General features: G+C 47.8%; 1 protein-coding gene and 1 non-coding gene across 2 annotated transcripts; one reads left to right on the forward strand and one right to left on the reverse strand.

Annotated features, from left to right (window-relative positions):
- The first annotated feature begins 724 nt into the window (after positions 1-724).
- LOC148143625 (uncharacterized) lies at positions 725-26326 on the forward strand. Its single transcript, XM_087975250.1, has 4 exons — positions 725-1387; positions 1555-1917; positions 23774-23924; positions 26214-26326. Exons 1-4 carry the CDS (start codon positions 725-727, stop codon positions 26324-26326), a joined length of 1290 nt encoding a protein of 429 aa, XP_087831376.1.
- On the reverse strand, positions 21935-22024 carry trnap-ugg (transfer RNA proline (anticodon UGG)). Its single transcript is given in 2 exon segments — positions 21935-21970; positions 21989-22024. It is a non-coding gene; the product is annotated as a tRNA-Pro (tRNA).
- Positions 26327-26833: the final 507 nt, after the last annotated feature.

Here is a 26833-nt window from a genome sequence, read left to right on the forward strand (position 1 = left end):
TTTGTTTTGCTTCCCAAAATCAGACCTGTTCACTCTCAGCAGTATCCCAATGTTAACTTTCAGGTGGAGTTATCCAAAATTCAGAGAGATGTCAGTCTTAATGTTTTTGCTTTTCTGCCCCTGTGAGATCCTGAATCAGCACCTTCAGGAGAATTAGTTAGAATGGAGTGAGAACAGAGGGGGAGAGAGAGTGGGATGGTGCTTTCAATTTTGTGGAATAATAAAAGAAAAGAATGTTCCACAGAAAGTAGAATTGCTTGTTCAGAATTCCCACGCTGGACTGAGAGTGAGACATTTGTAATCTCTTTTTTTACAGAATATTTGAAGATCTGAAGACGGAAGTTTCAAAATTAACAGATGAAGGCCTTCTACCCGAAAAGTTGACTCTCCTGCTCCTCGGATGCTGCCTGATCTGCCGTGCTTTACCAGCGCTGCACTTTTTGACTCTGACTCTCCAGCGTCTGCAGTCCTCACTTTGACGTCAATGTCTGACAGTCACTCAATCCATCGGGATCGCAACTGTTTTCAACTATGATTCTGTGAGAAGAAGCAAAGCTTTGTGGTTCCTGTTTGAGTACGTTTTCAGCATCCGTGGGACTGGCTGAGAGACCGTACCATTGCGGTACACGGAGAGTGGAGCCTGAAACAGTTGAACAGCCCAGAAAGAGGAATTCACGCCGGGGAGGGGCTGTGCACACGTTTGTGTGCGGCTGAAGCTTTGGCCATGGAGAAACCCGAGGAATCCCGTCCCGTGGAGAAACGGTGGAAGTGTGACGACTGTGGGAAAGGCTTCTGTGTCCCATCTGCCCTGGAGATTCATCGGCGTAGTCACACCGGGGAGAGGCCGTTCTCCTGCCCCGAGTGTGGGAAGGCCTTTATCAGTTCCTCCGACTTGCTGACCCACCAGCGGATCCGCACGGGGGAGAGGCCGTTCTCCTGTCCCAAGTGTGGGAAGGCCTTCATCAATTCCTCCAACCTGCTGACCCACCAGCGGGTCCACACAGGGGAGAGGCCCTTCAGCTGCCCAGAGTGCAGGAAGGCCTTTACCAAGACCTCCAATCTGCTGACCCACCAGCGGGTCCACACAGGGGTGACGCCCTCCAGCTGCCCAGAGTGTGGAAAGGCCTTTACCCAGGCCGCCACCCTGCTGACCCACCAGCGTGTCCACACGGGGGAGAGGCCCTTCAGCTGCCCAGAGTGTGGAAAGGCCTTTACCCAGGCCTCCAACCTACTGACCCACCGGCGGATCCACACGGGGGAGAGGCCCTTCAGCTGCCCAAAGTGCGAGAAGGCCTTCAGCCATTTCTCTGCTCTGCTGACCCACCAGCGGGTCCACACAGGGGAGAGGCCCTTCAGCTGCTCCCAGTGCGGGAAGGCCTTCACCCAGGCCTCCAACTTGCTAACCCACTGGCGGATCCACACGGGGAGAGGCCGTTCTTCTGTCCCAAGTGTGGGAAGGCCTTCATCAATTCCTCCAACCTGCTGCTCCACCAGCGGGTCCACACAGGGGAGAGGCCCTTCAGCTGCCCTGAGTGTGGGAAGGCCTTTACCAAGACCTCCAATCTGCTGACCCACCAGCGGGTCCACACAGGGGTGACGCCCTTCAGCTGCCCAGAGTGTGGAAAGGCCTTTACCCAGGCCGCCACCCTGCTGACCCACCAGCGTGTCCACACGGGGGAGAGGCCCTTCAGCTGCCCAGAGTGTGGAAAGGCCTTTACCCAGGCCTCCAACCTACTGACCCACCGGCGGATCCACACGGGAGAGAGGCCCTTTAGCTGCCCAGAGTGCGGGAAGGCCTTCAGCAATTCCTCCTCTCTGCTGACCCACCGGCGGATCCACACGGGGGAGAGGCCCTTCAGCTGCCCAAAGTGCGAGAAGGCCTTCAACCATTTCTCTGCTCTGCTGACCCACCAGCGGGTCCACACAGGGGAGAGGCCCTTCAGCTGCTCCCAGTGCGGGAAGGCCTTCACCCAGGCCTCCAACTTGCTAACCCACTGGCGGATCCACACGGGGAGAGGCCGTTCTTCTGTCCCAAGTGTGGGAAGGCCTTCATCAATTCCTCCAACCTGCTGACCCACCAGCGGGTCCACACAGGGGAGAGGCCCTTCAGCTGCCCTGAGTGTGGGAAGGCCTTTACCAAGGCTTCCAACCTGCTGACCCACCGGCGGGTCCACACGGGGGAGAGCCCTTCAGCTGCCCCCAGTGCGGGAAGGCCTTCAGCCATTCCTCTGCTCTGCTGACCCACCAGCGGGTCCACACGGGGGACAGGCCCTTCAGCTGCCCGCAGTGCGGGAAGGCCTTCACCCAGGCCTCCAACTTGCTAACCCACCGGCGGATCCACACACAGGGGAGAGGCCCTTCAGCTGCCCTGAGTGTAGGAAGGCCTTCAACGATTCCTCTGCCTTGCTTAGGCACCAGCGGGTCCACACGTGGGAGAGGTCCTTCAGCTGCCCAGAGTGTGGGAAGGCCTTCACCCGCTTCTCCCACCTGTGAGTCCACGTGCCATTGCAGGGGGATTGAAGGACTAACGGCCGTCATTACCGACTAAACTACCAACCCAATTCCAGGGCTCCAGGTTCGATTCCCACCGCGGCAGATGGTCCGAAATCTGGAGGTTGGAATTTAACGATTAAACCATTGACGGTGGGCTGGGGGTGGAAGAAAACCCCCATCTGATTCACTCAGTTCCTTTTTAGGGAAGGAAACTGTCGTTGTGGGAGAGGATTCACTCAGTCGTCCCAGCTGCATCCTTTACCCAGTCTGGCCTACACGTAACTCCAGACCCACAGCAGTGTGGTTGACTCTACACCTGCCCGTCCAACTTACTTGGAGACAAGGTATGGGTTGAAATTGCTGAGTGAGGCAATACTTCCTCCGGGTTAAGGCTGTACCAAGGATCCAATTACAAAGGGACAACTTGGTGGTGACCAATAATGAAGAAAGTGAGGGGTTGGAGGGGGTGTGTGCACTTTGACGTTGAGCTGTTTTTTAAAAATTGCTACTTTTTGTATGTCTTTCTGCTGGGAGCTTCTGAAGCTGTAACAAATTTGGGTCGCAATAAAGATTACCTGAACTTCCCGCCGAGCTCAGACTCTCATTGAGAGCTTTGAACTGCAACAGGTTTTTGTTTTAAAACTGCTCATTTCTTACAAGTGAAAGTGAGAACTGCAGATGCTGGAGATTAGAGTGGTGCTGGCAAAGCACAGCAGGTCAGGCAGCATCCGAGGAACAGGAAAATCGACATATCGGGCAACGTTGATGTTCCTGCTCCTCGGTTGCTGCCTGACCTGCTGTGCTCATTTCTTATAACCTCCTGTCCTATGTTTCCAATGTTGTGTATCGGTTGCAGCAGTGAATGAGTAGCCAGTATTGTTAGAAATTGTAAATTTTTCAGGAGTGCAGGTACTACATCACGTCATCGGCATTGTACAGTTTCCTGGCAGCGCTGGGAGGTGTGGGCTGTGTCCACTAGGGTGGATAAAGTTAAAAATCACCCAACACCAGGTTAAAGTCCAACAGATTTATTTGGAAGCACCAGGTTTAAGAATGCTGCTCCTTCATCAGGTAGCTGTGGAGCAGGATCTTAAGACACTGAATTTAGAACAAAAGCTCAGTATCATACAACTGATAGGATATATTGTACAAATCTAGATTGTGGATTAGTCTTTCATCTTTTACCATGGGTTGCAGGTTTCAGTTCGTTAATATGTAAACTCCTGAACTATTTTTAATTCACCTTCTCGAGATGGTTTAAGGTTTCATAAAAATAGGTGACATCTCAGCTCAGATACGCAAAAAAGCTGTGAGGTTCGAGTCTATATCCCAATCTTGAATCAGACTAGTTCTATTAACCAAAGTAGGAATTTATAAAATATTACATGGATTGACTGCCTGCAGTTTGTGTGCTTTTTGAGCAAAATTGAATATATCTGCAAATATAATTCAGCAAATGCAAATTCACTCCAGAGACTTGTGTGTGCATGCGAATTTATGCATGCATGCTAATGAAGTGTGTGATGGATGGAGTATAAGCCTGTGAGACGGTGTGAGTATTGGGTGTGTCTGAGAGAGTAACAGATGAAGGCAAGAAGTTGCATTCTACTAAAACAAGGAAGGACAGGACTTGTACAGTTAATGGTAGGGTCCTTGTAGAACAGAGACATGGGGTGGGGTGGAGGAGTTCAGGTACATAAAGTTAAAATTCACACATCTTCATTGGGTGTTTGTGTAGCAGGATCATAAGACACAACCACCTGATGGAGGAGCAGCGCTCCAAAAGCTGTGCTTGCAAATGAGCCTGTTGGGAGTATCACCTGGTGTTGTGTGAATTTTAACTTTGTACACCCCAGTCCAACACCAGCATCTCCAAATCAGGTACATAATTCTTTCAAAGTTGCATCATTGGTAGACAGGGTGGTGAAAGAGGCGTTTAGCACACTTGCTTTCATTGTTAAAGCCGTTCAGTGTAAGAATTGGGACATCATGTTGAGGTTGTACAGGATTTTTGCAATATTGGTGAAGCCATATTCAATTTTGCTCAAAAAGCACACAAACTGCAGGCAGCCAATCCATGTAATATTTTATAAATTTCTACTTTGGTTAATAGAACCAGTCTGATTCAAGATTGGGATATGTGGCTAAGATTGGGAGTACAGTTCTGGTCGCCTTATTGACGACCACAGGTTGATGGGTGACCTTATTTCGAATTATAAAATCATGAGGCGTGTTGGAAAGGTAAATATCACCGGGGGGAAAAATTGTGAATCTCCCCTATTTTTACTTCACTTGGCATTTAGACACTTAAATTTTGTCAGCATCGCCAGAGCGCATACTGCCGGTATCAGGAAGAAAACGCGCATGCTCCTGGCTGCACGGAAGGCACGCATCAAGACTTTCTTTTGGTGGGTCATGATTTGCTGATGCCGCTGTTGGACTGGGGTGTACAAAGTTAAAAATCACACAACACCAGGTTATAGTTCAACAGCTATAATTGGAAGCACACTAGCTTTCAGAGCGACGCTCCTTCATCAGGTGATAATGGAGGGCTCAATCCTAACACACAGAATTTATAGCAAAAATTTGCAGTGTGATGTAACTGAAATTATACATTGAAAAATTGATTGTCTGTTAAGCCTTTCATCTGTTAGAATACAGTGATAGTTTCACTTCTTTCATGTGCAAATCACAAAACCCTTTTTGTTTAAAGTTGCATTCTCGGGTTAGCTGTGAACAATGGTGATAGCTAGACAATATGTTGAAGGTGTTAGCCCCCTGTGTTCTCTGTCTATGACCTGATGTTTAGATTGATTCTAATCCAAAAAGTGAGATAACAGTTTTACATAAATTCATCTAGTTTTTGAGCTCAGAGTTCTACATGAATGTATGCAGTTTTTGAGCAAATTGCAATGTAACTCTGCAAGTAAAAATTCACCCCACAAAATATATGTGTGCATGTGGGTCTTTGTCTGTCTGCGTGTGTGTGTGTGTCTGTCTGTCTGGGGTGGGGGTTGCAAGTTTGAGAAAGTGTGTGTGTAGTGAGTGCAGAGGGTCTTCAGTCTGTGAGGAGGTGCATGTGTGATGTGGGAGTGTGTGTGGGTGTCTGTGTGCGCGTCTGTGTGTACCTGTGTCTGTGTGTGTGTGTAGGAATATCAGTGTGTGTGTGTAGTGCAATGGTGATCACCTGTAATGTGACATGAACCCAAGGTCCCTTTTGAGGCCCTCCCTATGGGTACCGAACTTAGCTATCAGCCTCTGCTCGGCCACTTTCGTCTGCTGCCTGTCCCGAAGTCCACCTTAGAGGATGCTCACCCGAAGGTTTGACGCTGAATGTCCTGGACCACTGAAGTGTTCCCCAACTGGGAGGCCACCCTCCTATCTGTTGATTGTTGTGTGTTGCCCATTCATCCGTTGTCGTAGCCTTTGCTCGGTTTCCCCAATGTACCATGCCTCCGGGCATCCTTGCCTGCAATGTATAAAATAGACAACGTTGGCTGAGTCACATGAGTACCTGCCATGTACAAGGTGGGAGGTGTTCCCACGCGTAATAGTGGTATATATGTCCACAATCTGACACGTCTTGCAGCGTCCACCGTGACAGGGTTGCATGGAGTTGTCCTGAGAGCCGGGCAGTTTGCTACGAACAATGATCTGTTTGAGGTTTGGCGGTTGTTTAAAGGCAAGTAGTGGAGGTGTGGGGAAGGTCTTGGTGAGGTGCTCATCCTCATTGATAATGTGTTGCAGGTCACCGAGAACATGGCGTAATGTTTCAGCCCCTGGGAAGTACTGAACAAAGAAGGGTACCCTGTCAGTTGCAGCACGTGTCTGTCTCCTGAGGAGGTCATTACGGTTCCTTGCTGTGGCACGTCGGAACTGGTTGGTTGATTGGTTGAGCATCGTACCCCGATCTCGTGAGGGCATCCTTGAGTACTTCCAGGTCTCCGTCACGTTCCTCCTCATCTGAGCAAATCTGGTGTATGCGTAGGGCTTGTTCATAGGGAATGGCTGTTTTAATGTTTTTGGTGGAAGCTGGAGAAGTGTAGCATTGTGAGGTTGTCTGTGGGTTTGCGGTAGAGTGAGGTGCTGAGGTGTCCATCCTTGATGGAGACGCACGTGTCCAAGAATGAGGCAGACAGTTGAGAGTAGTCCATGGTGAGTTTGATGGTGGGATGAAACTTGTTGATGTCGCTGTGTAGTTTTATCAGTGACTCGCACGCACACACCCACGCACACACACACACCCACATGCACACATATATTTTGTGGGGTGAATTTGTACTTGCAGAGTTACATTGCACTTTGCTCAAAAACTGCATACATTCATGTAGAACTCTAAGCTCAAAACTGCATGAATTGAAGTAAAACTCTGTTATCTCACTTTTTGGATTAGAATCAATCCAAACATCAGGTCATAGACAGAGAACACAGAGGGCTAACACCTTCAACATATTGTCTAGCTATCACCATTGTTAATAGCTAACCCGAGAATGCAACTTTATAAAAAAAGGGTTTTGTGATTTACACATGAAAGAAGTGAAACGATCACTGTATTCTAACAGATGAAAGGCTTAATAGACAATCAATTTTTCAATGTATAATTTCAGTTACATCACACTAAAGTTTTGCTCTAAATTCTGTGTTACGATCGAGCCCTCCACTATCACCTGATGAAGGACCATCACTCCGAAAGCTAGTGTGCTTCCAATTAAACCTGTTGGACTATAACCTGGTGTTGTGTGATTTTTAACTCTGAATTCTTGGAGGACTCTTCCAACCACGCCCCCTAAACGGGTGATGACATCAAAGTTTTTATAATAGCCAACAAAATCAGATATACACCATATGAAGCAACATATGTCTTCCTTTGAAATCAATGTGCCAATCCCTTAAATACTGCTCAGTTCCATGAGAAACTACCCTTATAATTCTGAACATGAGGAAAGAAGTAAACCTTTTCCAGGGTGCAAACTCTATACGTGCCAAACTGAGGGAATACACAAGGAAAATACCTTTGAGAGGGACAGAGAGCATCTGAGCACCTTTGGAGAGCCTGCTTCCTCCATGGAGTCACTCCAGTTGCTACAAGCGAACAGTCTCCACCCCACCCCACATCCCCCCCCCCACCCCACGCCTCTCTCTCTCCCCCTCCCAGGATGAGGAATGGAAAGGGGGAGACGTTGCTTTGCTCCCAGATGTTGCCCAGAGGGAGGGAGTTTCACTCTGAAATTGACAGGGCTACCTCCACGTTGTGACGTCCACAATGGGGTGGGGGTGGGGACGCACTGTGCTTGCGCTGCCCTGCAGCTGAGGCACATGGGGAGGGGAGGACACTTTGCAAACTCCTTTCGATCTCCTCCACGTCAATGCGGTTTGAGTTCAAGCAAAGCACGGGGTTTAATTTTAGCTTTACACTCTCAGAAGACCCCCACCTCTGTGAATCCAACACTTTACTCCACCCTCCACGATGGAAATACCGATTTGAGAGACTCCAGAGTTGGAGTTGCTACCATACCTGCTGTACGGGGTTTGGTAGAAGCTGTTTATTTTAATGAACCATTTCAATTCAACTTCATCCTTGCCATTCAAATACTAATTTTACACAGAGGGTGGTTGATGTGTGGGATGAACCTCCTCAGGAAGTGGTGGATGCGTGTACAATAAAAAGACATTTGTTTTAGTACATGAATAGGAAAGGTTTGGAGGGATACAGGCCAACAGCAGGCAGGAGAGACTGATTTAGTTTGGGATTATGGTTGGCATAGACTGGTTGGACCAAAGGTCCATGACCATGCTGTATGACTCGATGGTAAGTTCATAGTTCCTTGAAAGGGGAGTCGCACATAGACAGCATAGTGAAGAAGGTGTTTGATATGCCTGCCTTTATTGGTCAGTGCACTGAGTGCAGAAGTCGGGAGGTCATGTTGCGACTGTAGAAGACATTGATTAGGCCACGTTTGGAGTATTGCATGCAATTCTGATACAAGTGATCCCACCCTGACACACCATAAACCAGAGATAGTGACTGAAATTGACTCTGATACAAAATCAAATCATTAAATCGCCAATGGGCCAATATGGGCCAATCATTGGCAGGTGGGACCAGTTTACTTTCAGAACACCGCCAGCATGGACTAGTTCGACTGAATGATCTTTTTCTGTGCTGTTCGACTCTGTAACTGTTCTGTACTGGTTTTAAACCCATTTTTTTGCCTTCTCCCAAAACGTCTTTGTTCTTCAAAGTCACATGAACTCAGCCTTGAATACATTCAATAACCGACCTAACTGCAGGAAGACATCCCCACTTCTGAACTCAATTCCTCTTGCTGATATACCACTTGCTTTGCTCATTGCTTGCTGCACTTTCTGACAACTGGCAGTGACTGGTGTAGAAGGACACTGAGGGCCCTTTGTCTATCCACACATCACTCCTGATGAAGGGCTCGTGCCCGAAACGTCGACTCTCCTCCTCAGTTGCTGCCTGACCGACTGTGGTTTTCCAGCGCCACAATATTCAACTCTGATCTCCAGCATCTCTTTTCGCCACATCTCAACATATCACCATTTAAACAATGCACCTCCTTTCTGCTTTTTTTTACACTGCAAAGGCTAGAACTTCACATTGTGGTACTGCATTTGCCATGTGTTTGCAAGTTGACACACAGACCGGGATCAACTTTTCCAGAGTCTGGCCCCTCCTTCGGTTCACTCTTGAACCCCAGAATGAAAACGTGTTGAGAAAAACACTGTTGTACTCACAAATGTTAGTCAGAGGAAGGAAGTTACAGTCTGGGGTGAAGTTTAACCTTATGCAGAGAGAAAAGAGCAGCAACAACTTCAGAGCTCATGGTCCAACCTCCGCATTTCGACAATGGCCGGCTCTGATTGGCAGGAGGACCAGACTCCTTCCGGTCCTCCAAGGTTCTCCATTGCTCCATGGAAAGGAGCTCGCGCGCCGTTTCTGCGGACACCCAAGAGTATGCGCAGTGCTTTGCTGACACTGGCGGTCATGTGCAGTACTTGCTGACACCGCGGAGCATGCTCAGTGTGCAGGAACTTGTTACAAATTTTCAAGTTAAAAATCACAAAGCACCTGGTGATAGTCCAACAGACTTACTTGGAAGAACTAGCTTTCGGAGCCCTGCTCCTTCATCAGCTGATTGTGGAGTATAACATCGTAAGACACAGAATTTATGATCTTACGATCTTATATTCCACAAGCACTTGATGAAGTCGCAGCGCTCCGAAAGCTAGTGCTTCCAAACAAGCCTATTGCACTGTAACCTGGTGTTGTATGATTTTTAACTTCGTACACCTTAGTTCAACACGGGCATCTCCCGATCATGACAAATATTAAGCGTCCAAATGAGATTACGAGAAAAAAATGGCGAAGTTATTTTATTTTGCCGATTTTTTCCCTGTGCCTCGACATTTTATTTCTTTTGCATTTTGTCTGGCTGCTCAACGTTTCTGTGTTTTTCCCAGGGTAGAGGTATTCCAAAATTAGAGGGTAAAGGTTGAGGATGTGGAGGAAAGATTTTAAAAGATCTAAAAGACTCGGAGTAGAACATTTACCCCGAAAGTGAGGACTGCAGATGCTGGAGATTAGGGTCGAGAGTGTGGAGCTGGAAAAGCACAGCAGGTCAGGCAGCATCCGAGGAGCAGGAGAATTGACGTTTCGGGCAAAACCCTTCGTCAGAAAATAGCCATGGGGAACTGCAGGGCTGTAGCGTAATCGAGTGAGTCTAAGTAGGATGCTGTTGGGAAGGTCGGTGTGAATGGCCTGTAGGGATGATATGGTTCCACTGTCTTAGCGACGCGTATTTTGAGAAATGTGGAAGGAGTGGGTTCCAGTTCGTGGGACATTGACACCAGGCCTGGAGAAGGTGGCATTTGTGCTGTCTCTTTCTTCACATTCTGCACCCCCCGTCCATTTTCTCCCCATCCACTGCCCCCTGCCCATTCTCTCTCCTCACACTGCACCCTCTATTCTCTCCCCCAACCCTCTGAACCCCAGTCTGTTCCCCTGTCCATTTCCTTCCCTTCTCCACCACCACCAGCGACCCCTTCACCCACACCCCACCCCCACAATCGTCCTTTCTCGTGCCTCAGCCCTCTTTGATCGCTGTATGAAGTCTTTCTCAGGGAAGAGAGAGAATGGATGGTGCTGACTTTACCTGGAAAACACGGCATGTGAGATATAGCTGATATTTAAAATTGAGAATAACTAAAACCATATATTCAGAAACTTCATTAAAGTCGGGAAGAATGTTATTTTTTTCAAAAAAAAAAGCTGCAGAAATCTTTCTGAAACTTGCAGTTAGACCACAACAAAGGACAGGCTGTAAGGAGTGAATGAGTGAATAAAAGACAAGTCCAACCTTGCCATCGAGGAGAAAGTGAAAAATGCAGATGCTGGAGTTCAGAGTCGAGAGTGTGGTGTTGGAAAAGCACAGCAGGTCAGGCAGCATCCAAGGAGCAGGAGAATTGACATTTCGTGCATAAGCACTTAGCACTCGGCCATCGCTCCTTCAATCCCCCTGCGATGGCGCGTGAACTCGATGGTGCCTCCGCAGGTGGGAGGAGCAGGTGAATCCCTTCCGGCACTTACAGCAGGTGAATGGCCTCTCTCCAGGGTGGACCCGATGATGGGTCAGCAGTGCAGCTGACTGAGTGAAACCCCTCCCGCACATGGGGCACGTGAATGGCTTCTCTCCCTTGTGGACTCACTCGTGCGTCTGCAGATGGCTGATCCGACTGAAGCCCTTCCCACACACTGAGCAGGTAAATGGCCTCTCCCGGTGTGAATGCGTCTGTGGGTTTCCAGCAGGGATGGGGAAGCGAATCCATTCCCACAGACCCCACATTTCCAAGGTTTCCCCTTTGGAGGGAGCTTTCCTTGTGTTGCTCTGGGATTGAAATTAGAACAGAACGGGTACATAGCCTTTCCCACCTTGAGGGGTGAGACTTTGATTCCTCCAAGCTGAGTAAATGGTTTGAAGCACTTTTCACAGTCAGCGCACTGAATCTCCCTCACTCGGTGTCTCAGTATTCTTCCTGCCACAGGACTGTCCAAAATCTCTCAAACAAACAAAAGCAAACATGCCTTCTTGATTGGAATGGCTGCTGATATTCAAGTCCCAATGAATCAAGTGGCTCTGTCAGAAGTTGATGTATCATTTGCTATAAGATTTCTTTCTGCACGTCTTCCTACAAAGAAAAATCACAAAATAAGTGATCACTGTCAGTACAGTTAATGAACATAACATAGATGGCAATTCCTGTAGATTGCGAGATGTCTGCTGATCATATATTATCCAGGCCACAGAAACCTGAAAACCCTCATGCAGCCAGATAGCCTTAGCTGTGCATGGAGGAAAACTACATTTCAGTGACAATAACATGGAACAAACTGCCTACAAAGATGCTGGAAATGGAGCTGAATCAAGGATATGAAAATGAAATGTTAAGGCTGCTTGAGAAAAGAAAGGCAGTAAAATTGCTGAATGACTTCCTGCTGACCGATTAAATAAAAAATTATGACAAAAAGGACGTAACTCGATGACTACATTAGAAGGTGAATAAGAATTACAACAGAAACTTTTACAACAGCCAACATTATGAGATATACACCATATAGAACAAAGAACAAAGAAAGTTTACAGCCCAGGAACAGGCCCTTCAAGGCTGAGCTGATCCAAATGTACTGTCTAAACCTGTCGGTCAATTCCTAAGCATCTGTATCCCTCTACTCCCCACCCACTCATGCATTTATCCAGACGCATCTAAAAAGAATCTACCGTGCCTGCCTCTACCACCTCTGCTGGCAACGCGTTCCAAACGCCCACCACCCTCTGTGTGAAGTAAAACACGCTTTCGCTTTGAATAAGTGCTGTCCTTGCCGCGTTCATTGTAACGGGAGCTCTGTCCTATCCCTAATTGAGGCCGTCGGATCTCGTCAAATGATGCTGCTTTTTAAGAGTATTGACTGGCCGTTTTTGCACAAGGCAATGTGAGAAACAAGGGCTCGCCCGGGATTTGAACCCGGGATCTCTTGCATGCCCACGCACCAGCCGGCCCGAAGCGAGAATCATACCGCGAGACCAACGAGCCACAAGCCGCGGGGGCCCACATTTTTTGAGCAATGTGTCAATCCCTTAAATGCTGCTCAGTACCTTGAGAATCAGACCTTTTAGTTGTGAACATGAGGAAAGTAGCAATCCTTTTCTAGGGTGCAAACTGTATACGTGCCAAACTGAGGGAATACGCAAGCAAAATAGCTTCAAAAGAGATAGAAAGTATTTGAGCACCTTTGGAGTGTCTGCTCCCTCCCTGGATTCACTCCAGTTGCTACAAGTGAACAGTGTTTCACCCACCCCTACCTCCCCTTCCCCCTCGCTGCTGGAGGATGGTATATGGAAAGGGGGAGACATTGTTTGGCTCCCAGATGTTGCCCAGAGGGAGGGAGTTCCACACTGAAACTGACAGGGGTGCATCCGCATTGTGACGTCAACAATGGAGGGCGGACCGGACAGCTGCCCTGCAGTTGAGGCACGTGTGGAGGGGAGGACACTTTGCAAATCCCACTCTCCTCCAAGTCAATGCAGTTTGTGTTCAAGCAAAGCAAGGGGTGTAAATATACGTTAGAAAACCTCCTTTGTGCCGTGGGAAAACTCCTGCCGCGGGAAATGCAGTGATGGAGATTCATAGTAACAGAAGCAAGAGTAGACCATTTGGTCAAGCCTGCTCCGTCATTCATTAAGATCACAGCTCCACCAACCAGCACTATCCCGACTACCCTTAATTCCCCTACCATGCAAAAACCCATCCAACTGTGTCTTCAATATACTTCATGAAGCTGTCTCAACTGCTCTCTTGGGCAGAGAATCCCATGGAGTCTCACAGAGTGACACAGATGTACAGCACGGAAACAGACGCTTCGGTCCAACTCATCCATGCAGCCCAGATATCCAAACCTAATTTAGTCGCATTTGCCAGCACTTGGCCCAAATCTCCATAAAACCTTCCTACCCTCCAACTTCCAACAATGGCAACATCCTTGTAAATCTTTTCTGCACCTTTTCTAGTTTCACAATATCTTTCTGATAGGAAGCAGACCAAAATTACATGCAATATTCCAAACGTGGCCTGACCAATGTTCTGTACAGTGGCAACATGAGCTCCCAATATCTATCCTCGATGCTCTGACCAACAAAGGAAAGTACACCAAACGCCTTCTTTACTATCCAATCTGCCTGCGTCTCTACTTTTAAGGAACTATCAACCTGAACTCCAAGGTCTCTTTGTTCAGCAACACTTTCAAGGAACTTACCATTAATTGTAAAAGTCCTGCGCTGATTTGTTTTTCCAAAATGCAGCACCTCATATTTATCTACATTAACCTCCAACGGCCATTCCTCAACCCATTGGCCCATCTGATTAGGGTCCCGTTGTGATCTGAGGTAACCTTCTTTACTGTCCACTACACCTCCAATTTTGGTGTTATCTGCCAACTTGCTAACTATACCTCCTAAGTTTACATACAAATCATTTATATAAATGACAAAAAGTAGCGGACCCAGCATCAATCCTTGTGATACACCATTGGTCACAGGCCTTCAGTCTGAAAAGCAACCCTCCATCACCACTCTCTGTCTTCTGCCTTCTAGCCAGTTCTGTATCCAAATGGCTAGTTGTCCCGGCATGCCATGAGATTAAACCTTGCTCACCAGTCTCCCATGAGGAACCTTGATGAACGCCTTCCTGAAGTCCAGAGAGATCACGTCCATCGCTCTGCCCTCATCAATCCACTTTGTTACTTCTTCAAAAAACTCAATCATGTTCATGAGACATGATTTCCCAAGCATAAAGACATGCTGACTATCCCTTACCAATTCTTGCCTTTCCAAATACATGCAAATCCTGTCTCTTAGGATTCTCTCCAAAACCTTGCCCATCACGGATGTCTAGCTCACCGGTCTATAGTTCCCTGGCTTTTCCTTACCACCTTTCTTAAATAGTGGCACCACGTTAGCAACCCTCTAGCCTTCCGGCACCTCGCCTGTGACTATTAATGATACAAATATCTCAGTAAGAGGCCCAGCAATCACTTCCCCAGTTTCCCATAGAGTTCTAGGGTTCACCTGATCAGGTCCTTGGGATTTATCCACTTTTATACATATCAAGATATCCAGCAATTTCTCATCTGTAATATGGGCATTTTTTCAACATGTCACCATCTACTTTCACACATTCTATATCTTGCATGCCCTTCTCCACAGTAAACACTGATGCACAATATCCGTTCAGTATCCCGCACCCCCCACCCCATCTACTGCAGCTCCACACAAAGGCCGCCTTGCTGATCTTTGAGGGTCCCTATTCTCTCCCTTGTTATCCTTTTGTCCTTAATGTATTTATAAAAACCCTTTGGGTTATCCATGACTCTATTTGCCAAAGCTAACTCATGTCCCCTTTTTGCCCTCATGATTTCCCTCTGAAGTATGCTCTTACTGCCTTTATACTCTAAGGATTCACTCGATCTCTCTGCCGATACCTGATATATGCATCCGTCTTTATCTTAACCAAAATCTCATTTTCTCTAGTCATCCAGCATTCCCCAACCTACCAGCCTTTCCTTTCACTCTAACAGGAATATACTCGAAATCAGACAATCACCTGATGAAGGAGCGTCGCTCCGAAAGCTAGTGTGCTTCCAAGTAAATCTGTTGGACTATAACCTGGTGTTGTGTGATTTTTAACTTTGTACACTCCAGTCCAACACCGGCATCTCCGAATCAGGAATATACTGTGTCTGGTCTCTTGTTATCTCATATTTGAAGGCTTCCCATTTTCCAGCAGCCCTTTAACCTCCGAACATCTGTCCCCAATCAGCTTTTGAAAGATCTTGCCTAATACCTGAGTCTTCCTCCAATTTAGAACTTCAACTTTTAGATCTGATATATTATTTTCAATCACTATTTTAATGTTAATATAATTATGGTTGTTGGCCCTTAGGTTTTGCACCCTCGCCAGTATGTACATCCATATTGTGAATTAGAAAATGTCCTTGTACACACTTAACAAATTCCTGTATTTGGCAGATAGCTAAATGGGCAGGAGTTATACCTTGGGTCCACTCTTCCTTCATTCCCATCAACGCTACCCCCATTCCCACCCCAATAGTCCAACGGCACTTTCCCCTGCAACTGCCGAATATCTGACACCAGCCCATTTACCTGCTCCCTCCTCAAGGGCCCAAACTTACCTTCCAGGTGAAGCAGCACTTTACCTGCACTTCCCACAACCCAGTCTACTGCATTTGCTGCTCATAATGTGGTTTCATCTACATTGGGGGAAACGAAGCATAAACTGGGTGACTGCTGCACAGAACATTTACGTTCTGCCCGCAAAAAAGACCATGAGCTTCCAGTTGCCTGCCAATTCCACACCTCACCCTGTTCCCTGGCCAACATCTCTGTCTCAGGTTTGCTGTAGTGTTCCAGCGAAGCTCAGCACCAGCAGAACGAAGAGCACCGAATATTACACTTGGGGAGCATACATCCCTCCGGTCCCAATATCGAATTCAATAATTCTAGGGCCTGAAATCCATAGTATCCTCGTCCCTTCCACACACACCAAGCCTTGTTATCACATAGTCTGTCATTACACACGATCTATTCTTAGCCACGAACAGTCTCCATTCACCCTCCCACGCAGATCGTTCTCAACTCCCTTTCCTGTCCACAGTTCTTCCCTCGCTTTGGGTTCTGTCCTGATCTATCATTTACTGCGTCCGCCTTCCTCCCACAATATCTCCTGCATATAAACCAACGTTTTCCAAATTACCATCAGTTCTGTGGAAGGGTCACCGGCAACTCCTGTTTTTTGTTTCTGATGTACAGCATCCACAGTTCTTTCACCTTTTTATTGAGGTAGAGTTGGAAATTGTTTCGAGAGACAGAAGGAGAGGAGGGAGAGACAGACAGACATGAACTGTTGATCTCCGTTGTTGCTCATAACGTAAAATCATTGCAGTGCGATCACTTCCCTTAAGCATGAATATCGCGTCGCGAACGATGCGTGAGTTTGTGGCGCGCCGGGAGCACGTCTGACTCCAGATCCGAAGGTTGCGTATTCAAACCACGTCAGGCTCACTGTCGTCAACTTCTTACATTTCAAATCAAGAAAGGAGTTCGTTTACTCCGGATATCTACTGAGCCAAATCTTCTTTGCGGAAACTTTCGATCACACGTGAAGCTTTGCTGTCAATTTGATTTGTGAACACTGTGTCAGGGAGGTGGTGTGCCCATTGTTTGGGTAAATGCTCAGCTCCCCCCGTTCATCACGGGATTTAAACACAGCCGTCTCCCTCTGGGCAGCCGCTTTGTTCAGTTGGTGACAGCGCGGTGTGAATAATGTCATACCGATACATTTACAACATAATCCAGAGACTTCCAGCTTTATGTTTCAATCTATCAGGAGAGTGAATGCGAGTTCAGATAGAAATGTTTCCCACCAACAGCAAATCCTTTCCTCTCACTGGACACAGTTAAAATTATCTTTATTCAACAGAAGGAGCGGAAACTACAGTCTGGCATCCTCTCTCCACATTAACGGTGAGCCTGAATTTTATAAACGGTGTCAGTAAGATCCAGTGGCGGACACTGATTTGGTTCAATCGATTTTTTAGCCAAGCGTAATTCACCGAGAGGATGCTGCTGTGTGAAACAGCGTGGGGAATTACTGCAGGGCCTCCTGCGCATGGGACACAACGCAACTGATGTGTTTCACCTTCACCAGTTTATTCCTATTTTGGAGAAGAGAGGTTTGATGATTCGGATCATAGCAGCCAGACAGAGAACAGGAGAAGAGCACTCAGCCCTTCACAAGCTTGTCACCACAGCTGGGTCATCGTGGCCCGTGTATCAGTATGGGATAGTAATCTGCATCTACTGACTGGAAGCACAGGCAAATTGGAGTGCGGGTGGGACTATCACACAGGAGAAAACGGCTTCGACCTATCAACTGGAGTGGCTCCCAATGCGCAACTCCGCTCACCTCAACTGAATAACTGTAAACAAATTACTCAGTGATTCAAAGGAATACTCGGTTTTGAATCTGCATTGTGTCATGTACCTTCGAGAATGATGTCAAAACACCTTCATTGCTGTGATGGAGTATCCTGTTGGGCAGAATATACCCGTTGTCAAATTTCCCACGTTCTGTTGGTCCAACTCCGATTTCACTCAGAATCACGAAATGTGTGACAGCGCAGACTGAGGCTACGCAGCCCACTTTAGTTCTGCTGGCTCAGCACAATATGTAAATAAGTGTCTCATTCTGTCGCCTTCTCCCTGTAAATCTGCACATTGTTACATTGAACATGCCCACTGAATTCCCTTTTGTGTCCATTGAATCTACCTCTTTGTCACTGTCAGACAGCGACTTACTGACCCCACTCCCTGTGCGAAAACGGTCTTCCTAATGTCACTTTTACTTATTTTCCTGATGACTTTAAATCTCTGCCAAATTGTTCTCGATCCTTTCAGGCCTGGGAGCATTTTCACTGCATTATTTCCTCTGTCTAAAACCCTCATGACGTGGAAAACTTCAATCAGACCAGCTTTCAGCCCTCTGTTCTCCAAAGAGAGCTGCCCCAAACTTTCCAATCTCCCTTCATTGCTGACATTCCTCAGGACGGTACCATTCACGTTAACCTGTTCAGCGCTGTCTGCAATCACTTCACTTCCCCGCTTCCTGAAGTATCACACTCAGAATTGAGCGGAATACAGGTGGAGGATTCATTCAGACTCGGATTGCGCGGGCGAAAAATCTGCAATACTTGTTCTCACTTTGAACAAGTGTTTCTCTTCGCCGTGTTCACTGCAATGGCAGGTCTGCGCCGTCCCTAATTCAGGCAGTCCGATCTTATTTAACGAAGCGGCTTTTTGAGAAACTTCATCAGATATTTTTGCTCAGGTCAATTTAAGGAATGATGGTTTGTCTGGGATTGGAACCCGGGAATTCTCACACGGCTGCATATGCTCGAAGACCCAAAGCTAGAATCATAGCCCAGACTAACGAGCCACCAGCCATGGCTGCAGCCACCTCCGGAAGCAGCTGAGACCTGCTCAGTACGAAATACATTGTGCATTGCTCCCAGAATTGCAAGTAGGGAAGAGTTTCAAGAACATCTGCTTCTCAATCTGTCTCGCTGCTTCCAGGACGCTGCTGTTTGTCCCGTCCCCAGGGACCGGGCTCTCTCCACTGGTGGATAATTGAACCATTTTGTTTCTACTTGCAAGCTGTGCTGGTGGAAGGCAGAGCCCATTCACTCTTCTGCTCTCTCACACTATTACGTGAGGCAGGTGAAGTCAGTTACAGACATGCGTAGGAAATGGGCAACTTTGAACTTGTTCCAAATGTCCTGTTAATGGAGAGATAGAAATATGCTGTGCTGTCGGGACAGAGAGAAATGGACACCGGAGACTCTTCCCTCAGGTAAATTGATATCAGTGCATTTTTGTGCAGCCTGCTTGGTGCTCAGAATTTGTCTTAACACAACAATCCTGCAGGAAGTCTTTTCTTACACCGTTGGTTTCTTTACTGCGGGAAATGGACTAAAACAGCAAGTCATGTGTTTCAATTTCACCGGTTCGTTGCCGTCTGAGAGAAGAGGTTTCACATGAGATCAGGACACACCGACAGAGACCAGGACAAGACAACTCAGAGCTCCACAAGGGTGCCAGCGCAATTGTGTAAATTTCACTTGTGTATCGATGTGATATATTGAGCTCAGATACCCGAAGTTTTAGGAAACAAATGACATGGCAAGGAAAAGAACAGAGCGCCGTTATACGGGAAAGCTACTAAAGACATTAAGTGAGTAGGAGAAAATGGTTTCGCTTCTGGGTTATGATCCCAGCATGCACCCGTTGTGCCATTCTCCTGCATTGCACGGTAGCTTTTCCAGAGAAGTATTCAGCTTTTCATCTGGCGTGTGACTTGCCTGTTCGAGAATGACGTCAAAAGATCTTCACTGCTGTAGTGTCATGTGCTGTTGTGCAGACATGTCGCCGATGTGCAAATATAAACTCAGAGAGAAATGTACACTGGAGACTCTGAGCCAGCTGAAACTTGCTCAGTGTGAAATACATTCCACATTGCTCCAAGAATTGCAAGCAGCAAAGTGTTTCCAGAACATCTGCTTGTCATTCTGTCCCCGGTGCGCTGATATTTGTCTCATCCCCAGGAACTGGTCTATCTCCACTGGCGGATAATTAAACCAATTTGTTTCTACTTGTCCGCTTTTCTGGAGGGAGGGAAGAGTCCATTCGCTCTTCTGCTCTTTAACTCCCAATCCCTTGGGGTGAGAGGTATCACTTACACTTTGTGGGCGGCACGGTGGCACAGTGGTTAGCACTGCTGCCTCACAGCGCGAGAGACCCTAGTTAAATTCCCGCCTCAGGCGACTGACTGTGTGGAGTTTGCAGCTTCTCCCCGTGTCTGCGTGGGTTTCCTCCGGGTGCTCCAGTTTCCTCCCACACTCCAAAGATGTGCAGGTCAGGTGAATTGGCCATGCTAAATTCCCCGTAGTGTTAGGTAAGGGATAAATGTAGGGGTATGGGTGAGTTGGGCTTCGGCGGATCAGTGTGAACTTGTTGGGCCGAAGGGCCTGTTTCCACACTGTAAGTAATCTAATGAGTGGGAAGTGAGTAACTTTGATTGTGAATTTCCTCCAAACGTCTGTTATCGGAGAGATAGAAAGATGCTGTGCTGGTGGGGCAGAGAGAAATGGACACCGAGGACTCTTCCCTCAAGTAGATTCATATGAGTACATTGTTGTGCAGCCTGCTTGGTGTTCAGAATTCGTCTTCACGCAGCAATCTTACAGAAAATCTCTCGCAAAGTGGGCATCGCTTTCATCGCTGCGACCGCGCAGCAGTTAACATCTGAGCCTAAGTGCCCCAGATGAAGAGAATCCGAGTGAAACCTTCACTCACTGAGAGTCATCCCCACGGCCCTGAGCTGCGGGACTGCAGGCAGACTAACACAGAAGGGACGGTTAAATGAACCATTGTCGCTCCCTCAGCCTCTCTGTCCCATAAACAGGCAGCGGGACGGCATAAACACGTACCATCGTTCTCCCGCCGACAGAGGCGGTCCAGCCCATCGTGTCCACGACGACTCTCTGCCACGTGTCTCTGTCTGAGGTTATTCACAATCAGTGATATCTGTCCGAATACTAAGGGACTGTGTCTGAGTGGTGATACAGTTTCTGACATGCTGATCCTCTTGTCATTCACGTCCAAACCGGCGAGGCGAATTACGGCAGGGAAGGCATGAAATCACAAGGTATGCGTCTCAGCTCATTGGCATCTCAGAGAAGTGGGTTTGCGATTCAGTTCATAGGAAACCGACGAAGAACAGGAGAAGACTACTCAGACCTCCAAAAGTACGTTACTTAAATGGTGTGAGTTTCGCGACAGTATCGGTATGATACGGGGCATTCAGACACGCAGGAAGTCTCAATGCTGAACAGAGAGCCATCACAAAGAAAAGTCGCTCAAGGAGACACTGAACAATAGCAGAGGATGGTTTCTATCCATCGACCTCTGGGTTATGGGCCCAGCACGCTCCCGCTGCGCCACTCTGCTCTTATGCCCGCCCATTTCCACAGGTTCGTTCAGCCTTTCGTCTGGCACGTGGCATGCACGTTCGAGACTGATGTCAAAGATCTCCACTGCTGTCGTCTTATATGGTGTTGCGCAGACGTATGGAGGCTGTGGAAATATAAACTTTTTCGAACTTCCCACATTCTGTTGGTCGAACTGTGATTTCACTCTGAATAGACGCCATGCGGCCCACCTTCGCTCTGCTGGGTCGACACAGTAAGTGAACGTGGGTCTCTATTCGTAACATACTCTTGTCTTCTCCATGTAATTCTGCACATTGTGACTTGAAACATGACCATCGGATTCCCGTTTGCGTCTAATGAATCTGCCTCTTTGTCAGTGTCAGTTAGGGATTTACTGACCCCAACCACTCCCTGTACGAAAGCATTCTTCCTAATGTCACTTTTAGTTCTTTTCCTCATGACTTTAAAACTCTGCCGAATCGGTGCCGATCCTTTCAGGCGTGGGAGCATTTTGACTACATTACTTTCTCTGTCTCGACGTCGCATGACTTGGAAAGCTTCAATCGGGCCAGATTTTGAAACTTCTGTTCTCTGAAGAGAGCTGTCCCAAATTTCCAATCGACCCTCATCGCTGACAGCCCTCAAACACCGGACCACTCACGTCAACCTATTCAACGGTATCGCCAATCATTTCACTTCGCTGCTTTCTGTTCCATTGGTACGCCAGGGAGCCCAAACTCGTTTAACGAAGGTGCTTTTTGAGAAAATTGAACAGGCACGTTTGCACAAGTCATGAAACGCGGGCTCGTCCGGGATTTGAACCCGGAATCTCTCGCACGTCCGCGTCATCGAAGACCCAAAGCGAGAATCATACCCCTAGACCAACGAGCCACAAAGACAGAGCGCCTGCGCCCCCGCTCTACCTCTTGAACCAGCTGAGTCTGATCAGAGTGAAGTATAGTTAACATTGAACAGGCAGGGGCTGTTTTCTCTGGAACGTCGAAGGCTGAAGGGTGACTTTATGGAAGTTTACAAAATTATGAGGGGCATGGATAGGATGAATAGGCAAAGTCCTTTCCCTGGGGTCGGGGAGTCAAGAACTAGAGGGCATAGATTTAGGGTGAGAGGGGAAAGATATAAGACAGACCTAAGGGGCAACATTTTCACGCAGAGGGTGGTACGTGTATGGAATGAGCTGCCAGAGAAAGTGGCGGAGGCTGCTACAATTGCAACATTTAAGAGGCGTTTGGATGGATATATGAATAGGAAGGGTTTGGAGGTATATGGGCTGGGTGCTGGCAGGTGGGACTAGATTGGGGTGGGATATCTGATCGACATGGACGGGTGAGACCAAAGGGTCTGTTTCCATGCTGTACATCTCTATGACTCTATGAACAGCTGTTTCTCATTCTGTCTCTCTGCCGCCGGTTGCCCGTCCCCAGGAACCGGGCCCTCTCTACTGGCAGAAAATTAAACTGTTTTCTTTCTAAACTTTTCTCTGACACCGGAGTGACCAGTGACAAGCATTGCCCTCCTCAACATGGGGTACAGAGAACAGGAGAAGACCCCGCAGAGCTCCACGAGTGTGTCATCTCAACTGTGCACATTGGGCCTGTGCATCAATGTGAAATATTTACGTCGAAGTTTTTTGGGAAGCAGATGAGAAGGCGAGGTGCACAACAATGCGCCGTTATACGGGAAAGCTGCTAATGACGACATTGAGTGAATAGGAAAGAGCTGGCGGGAAAGAGAGCAATGTACACTGGAGACTCTGAGCCAGCTGAAACTTGCTCAGTGTGAAGTACATTCCACATTGCTCCAAGAATTGCCAGCAGCAAAGAATTTTCAGAACATCTGCTTGTCATTCTGTCCCCGGGATGCGGTTTCTGACATGCGGACCGTCTTGTCATTCACGTCCGAAACGGCGATTTGAACCCGGGATCTCTCTCAGATGACAAGCAACATGAGTTTGACTGGGACAACACGACTATTATAGGACAAGCCAAAACAGAGAACAGCCAGGGAATTCCTAGAGGCGTGGCACTCATCCACAGATTCTATCAACAAGCACATCGACCTCTACCCAATATACCGGCTACTGCAGCGGACAGCTGGAACTGACAACCGGAAGTGGCACGGCGGCACAGTGGTACAGTGGTTCGCACTGCTGCCTCACAGCGCCAGAGACCCGGGTTCAATTCCTCCCTCAGGTTACTGACTGTGTGGAGTTTGCACATTCTCCCCGTGTCTGCGTGGGTTTCCTCCGGGTGCTCCGGTTTCCTCCCACAGTCCAAAGATGTGCAGGTCAGGTGAATTGGTCATGCTAAAAAAAAAATTGCCCGTAGTGTTCGGTGCAGCGGGAAATGTAGGGGAATGGGTCTGGGCGGGTCGGTGTGGACTTGTTGGGCCGAAGGGCCTGTTTCCACACTGTAAGTAATCTAATCTAATACAGATCACTATAAATGCCGGAGGAAACAGCACAAAGCGCTTCACAGGAGCCTCCCAAGCACTGAGGATGTCACCTAGACAGGGGACGAAACGTCTGCAACACAAATTCCCAGCTCGGCGAACAGAATCACAACAAAGTTTTTGCTTGCAGGAACTGAATGACATAAACAGGATGCTCTCAAATTTCGGCAGGAATTACACTTCCGTTCAAGATTTACGGAAAGCTTTGTAGCTCGGCTGCCGATTGTCGCAGCTCGCCGAGCTGGGAAGTTGATTTGCAGGCGTTACATCCTCTGTCTAGTTGACATCTTCAGTGCGTTGGAGCCACCTGTGAAGCGCTGCTGTACTGTGTCTTCTGGAATGTATTTGGCTCTGTTTCTGCTGTTTTTGTTTGACCGTTCTGATTGTTCGCTGCAGTGATAGGCATATGTCAATGTGTTTATTGGTGGAGTCCGTGGATGAGTGCCGTGTTTGTTGAATTTCTCTGGCTGACCTCTGTTTAGATGTACTATGACCGTTGTGCTGTCCCAGTCGATTTTATCGTCCTTGTCATCTGTGTTTGTGTGGGTACCAGAGATAGTGTTTAATGGGTAGATGTTGTTCATGGTTACAGATTGCTAGTTGTCTGCCTGTTTATCCTGTACTGTCGACTTTTCGTGCAGCCTTTGCATGGAATCTTGTAAACTATATTTGTTTTCCACATGATGTGGTTGAGTCTTTTGTTCTGGTGAGTTGTTGTCTGAGCGTGGCTGTCAGTTTATGTGCTGTCATGAATCCGAGTGGTCGGAGATGTCTGGCTATTAGTTCTGTGAGGTTTATTATATAAGGTAAAGTGGTGAGTGTGTTGGGTCGTGGCAGATCCTTGTCTCGTTGTTTGTCTGCTCGGCCCTTGTGGATGAAGTTGCGGGCTTATCCGTTCCTGGTGAAGCCTCTGTAGACGTGTTCTTCTTCCTTTCACAGGTCGGCAGTGCTGCAGTGTGTAGTCACCCTTTGGAACAGCGTCCTAATGCAGCTTCTCTTGTCTGTGTTCTGATGGTTGTAGTTCAGGGTCTGGTCTGGGGGTGTGGCTTTTCCGTACACTTTTGTAGCACATCCCCCGTTCTGTGTCCTTTCTCCCATAGACCGTTAGCTTCCAGTTTCCTGTCACTTCAACTTCCCACTGTGTTCCCATGACACCATTTCAGTCTCTGATTTGCTGCAGTGCTCCCACAAGGCACAGCGCAAGCTGGAAGAGCGGAACCTCATTTTCTCCTGAGAGACCGTGCTACCTTCAGGACCCAACGCCGAGTTCAATCATTTTAGAACCTGTCCACCTTCTTCCACGGTCTTTACCCGCCCACTCATTCCATCAGTTCCGAAGACCGATCGTTGGGCTCAAAACATTATCTCTCCTTTCTCTCCACAGATGGACAAGACCTGCTGGTTTTGTTAATTTGAAAATGAACAAAATGAGCAGGGAGACAGAATGAGAAGCACTGTTCTGGAAACTCTTTTGCTGCTTGCAATTCTGAGAACAATGGCGAATGTATTTCACACTGAGCAAGTCTCAGCTGGTTCAGGAGGTGCTGGAGCCAGTGGCTCGTTGGTCTAGGGGTATGATTCTCGCATTGGGTCTTCTAACGGGCAGACTTGCGGGAGATCCCGGCTTTCTTGACTTGTGCAAAAATGCCCAATTAAACTTCTCAAAAGGCACCTTCGTTAAACGAGGCTGGGCTCCCTGGAGTACGAATGGGGCAGGTAGCCAGGAAGTGAAATGATTGGAGATAGCGTTGAACAGGTTGACGTGAGTGGTCCCGTGTTTGAGGAAGGTCAGCGATGAAGGTAGTTTGGAAAATTGGGACAGCTCTCCTCGGAGAACAGAAGTTTGAAATCCGGCGTGGCAAGTTTTCCAAGTCATGAGGGGACTAGAGATTGGAAACAATGTCGTGAAAGTGTTTCCACGCCTGAAAGGATCGAGAACGATTCGGCAGCGTTTTAAATTCATGCGGAAAAGAAGTAAAAGTGACATTCGGAAGAACGTTTTCGTACAAGGAATGGTTAGGGTCAGTAAATCCCTGTCTGACAGTGATAAAGAGGCAGATTCAATGGACACAAAATTGAATTCGGTGGTCATGTTCGACCAACAGAATGTTCATATTAACACAGCCTCCACACCTCTGCGCAGCAGTATATTACATAACAGCAGTGGAGATCTTTGATATGTGTCTGGAACGTGCGTGCCAGGTGCCTGTCGAAAAGCTGAAGGGTTCTGAGAAAACGCACGGCATACTAAACACAGAGTGACGCAACGAAAGCGTGCGGGCCCCACAACCCAGAGGCCCATAGCTCGAGACCATCCTCTATTGCTATTGCTCAAACTCTCCTTGAGCAGCTTTCCTTTGTCGTGAGTCTCTGTTATATATCTTTCCTTTGCATCTGCTCCCCATAACTTCGAGTGTCTGAGTGACATGTATCATACTGATCGACTCGCCAAATTCACGCAGGCGAAGTGACTCGCTTCTGGAGGTCTGAGTGGTCTTCTCCTGTTCTCCGTCGAGTTCCTCTGAAGTGAATTGTAAAACCACTTTTCTGAGATGTCAATGAGCTGATAAAGTTGAAACACATGCCTTACGTTTTTGTCCATTCCCTGCAGTAATTCGCCACGCCGGTTCGGACGTGAATGATAAAACGGTCGGCTTGTCAGAAACCGCATTACGACTGAGACACATTCCCCCACTATTAGGACAGATCACCAATTGTGAATAACTTCAGAGAGAGGCAAGTGACAGAGAATCGCCGTGGACTCGATGGGCTGAACAGCTTCTGTGCGCGAGAATGATGCTACGTGTTTGTGCCGTCCCACTGCCTGTCTCTGGGACAGAGAGGCTGAGGGAGCAAAACTGGTTCATTTTTAACCGTCCCTTCCGTGTTGGACTGCCTGCAGTCCCTCAGCTCAGGGCCATGGGGATGACTCTCAGTGAGTGAAGGTTTCACTCGGATTCTCTTCATCTGGGACACTTGGGGCTCAGATGTTAACTGCTGTGCTGTCGCAGCAAAGAAAGCGATGCCCACTTTGCAATAGACTTTCCGTAAGATTGCTGCGTGAGGACGATTTCTGAACACCAAGAAGGCTGCACAACAATGTGAATTTAGCTGGGCGAAGAGTTCTCGGTGTCCATTTCTTTCTGTCCTGCCAGCACAGCATCTTTCTATCTCCACGATAACAGACCCTTGGAGAAAGTTCACAATCAAAGTTGTTCATGTTCCCCGCAT

Source organism: Chiloscyllium plagiosum, unplaced genomic scaffold (genome assembly GCF_037043375.1).
Source record: "Chiloscyllium plagiosum isolate Xiang-an unplaced genomic scaffold, Cpla_swu_hap1 HiC_scaffold_27, whole genome shotgun sequence".
NCBI lineage: Eukaryota > Metazoa > Chordata > Chondrichthyes > Orectolobiformes > Hemiscylliidae > Chiloscyllium > Chiloscyllium plagiosum.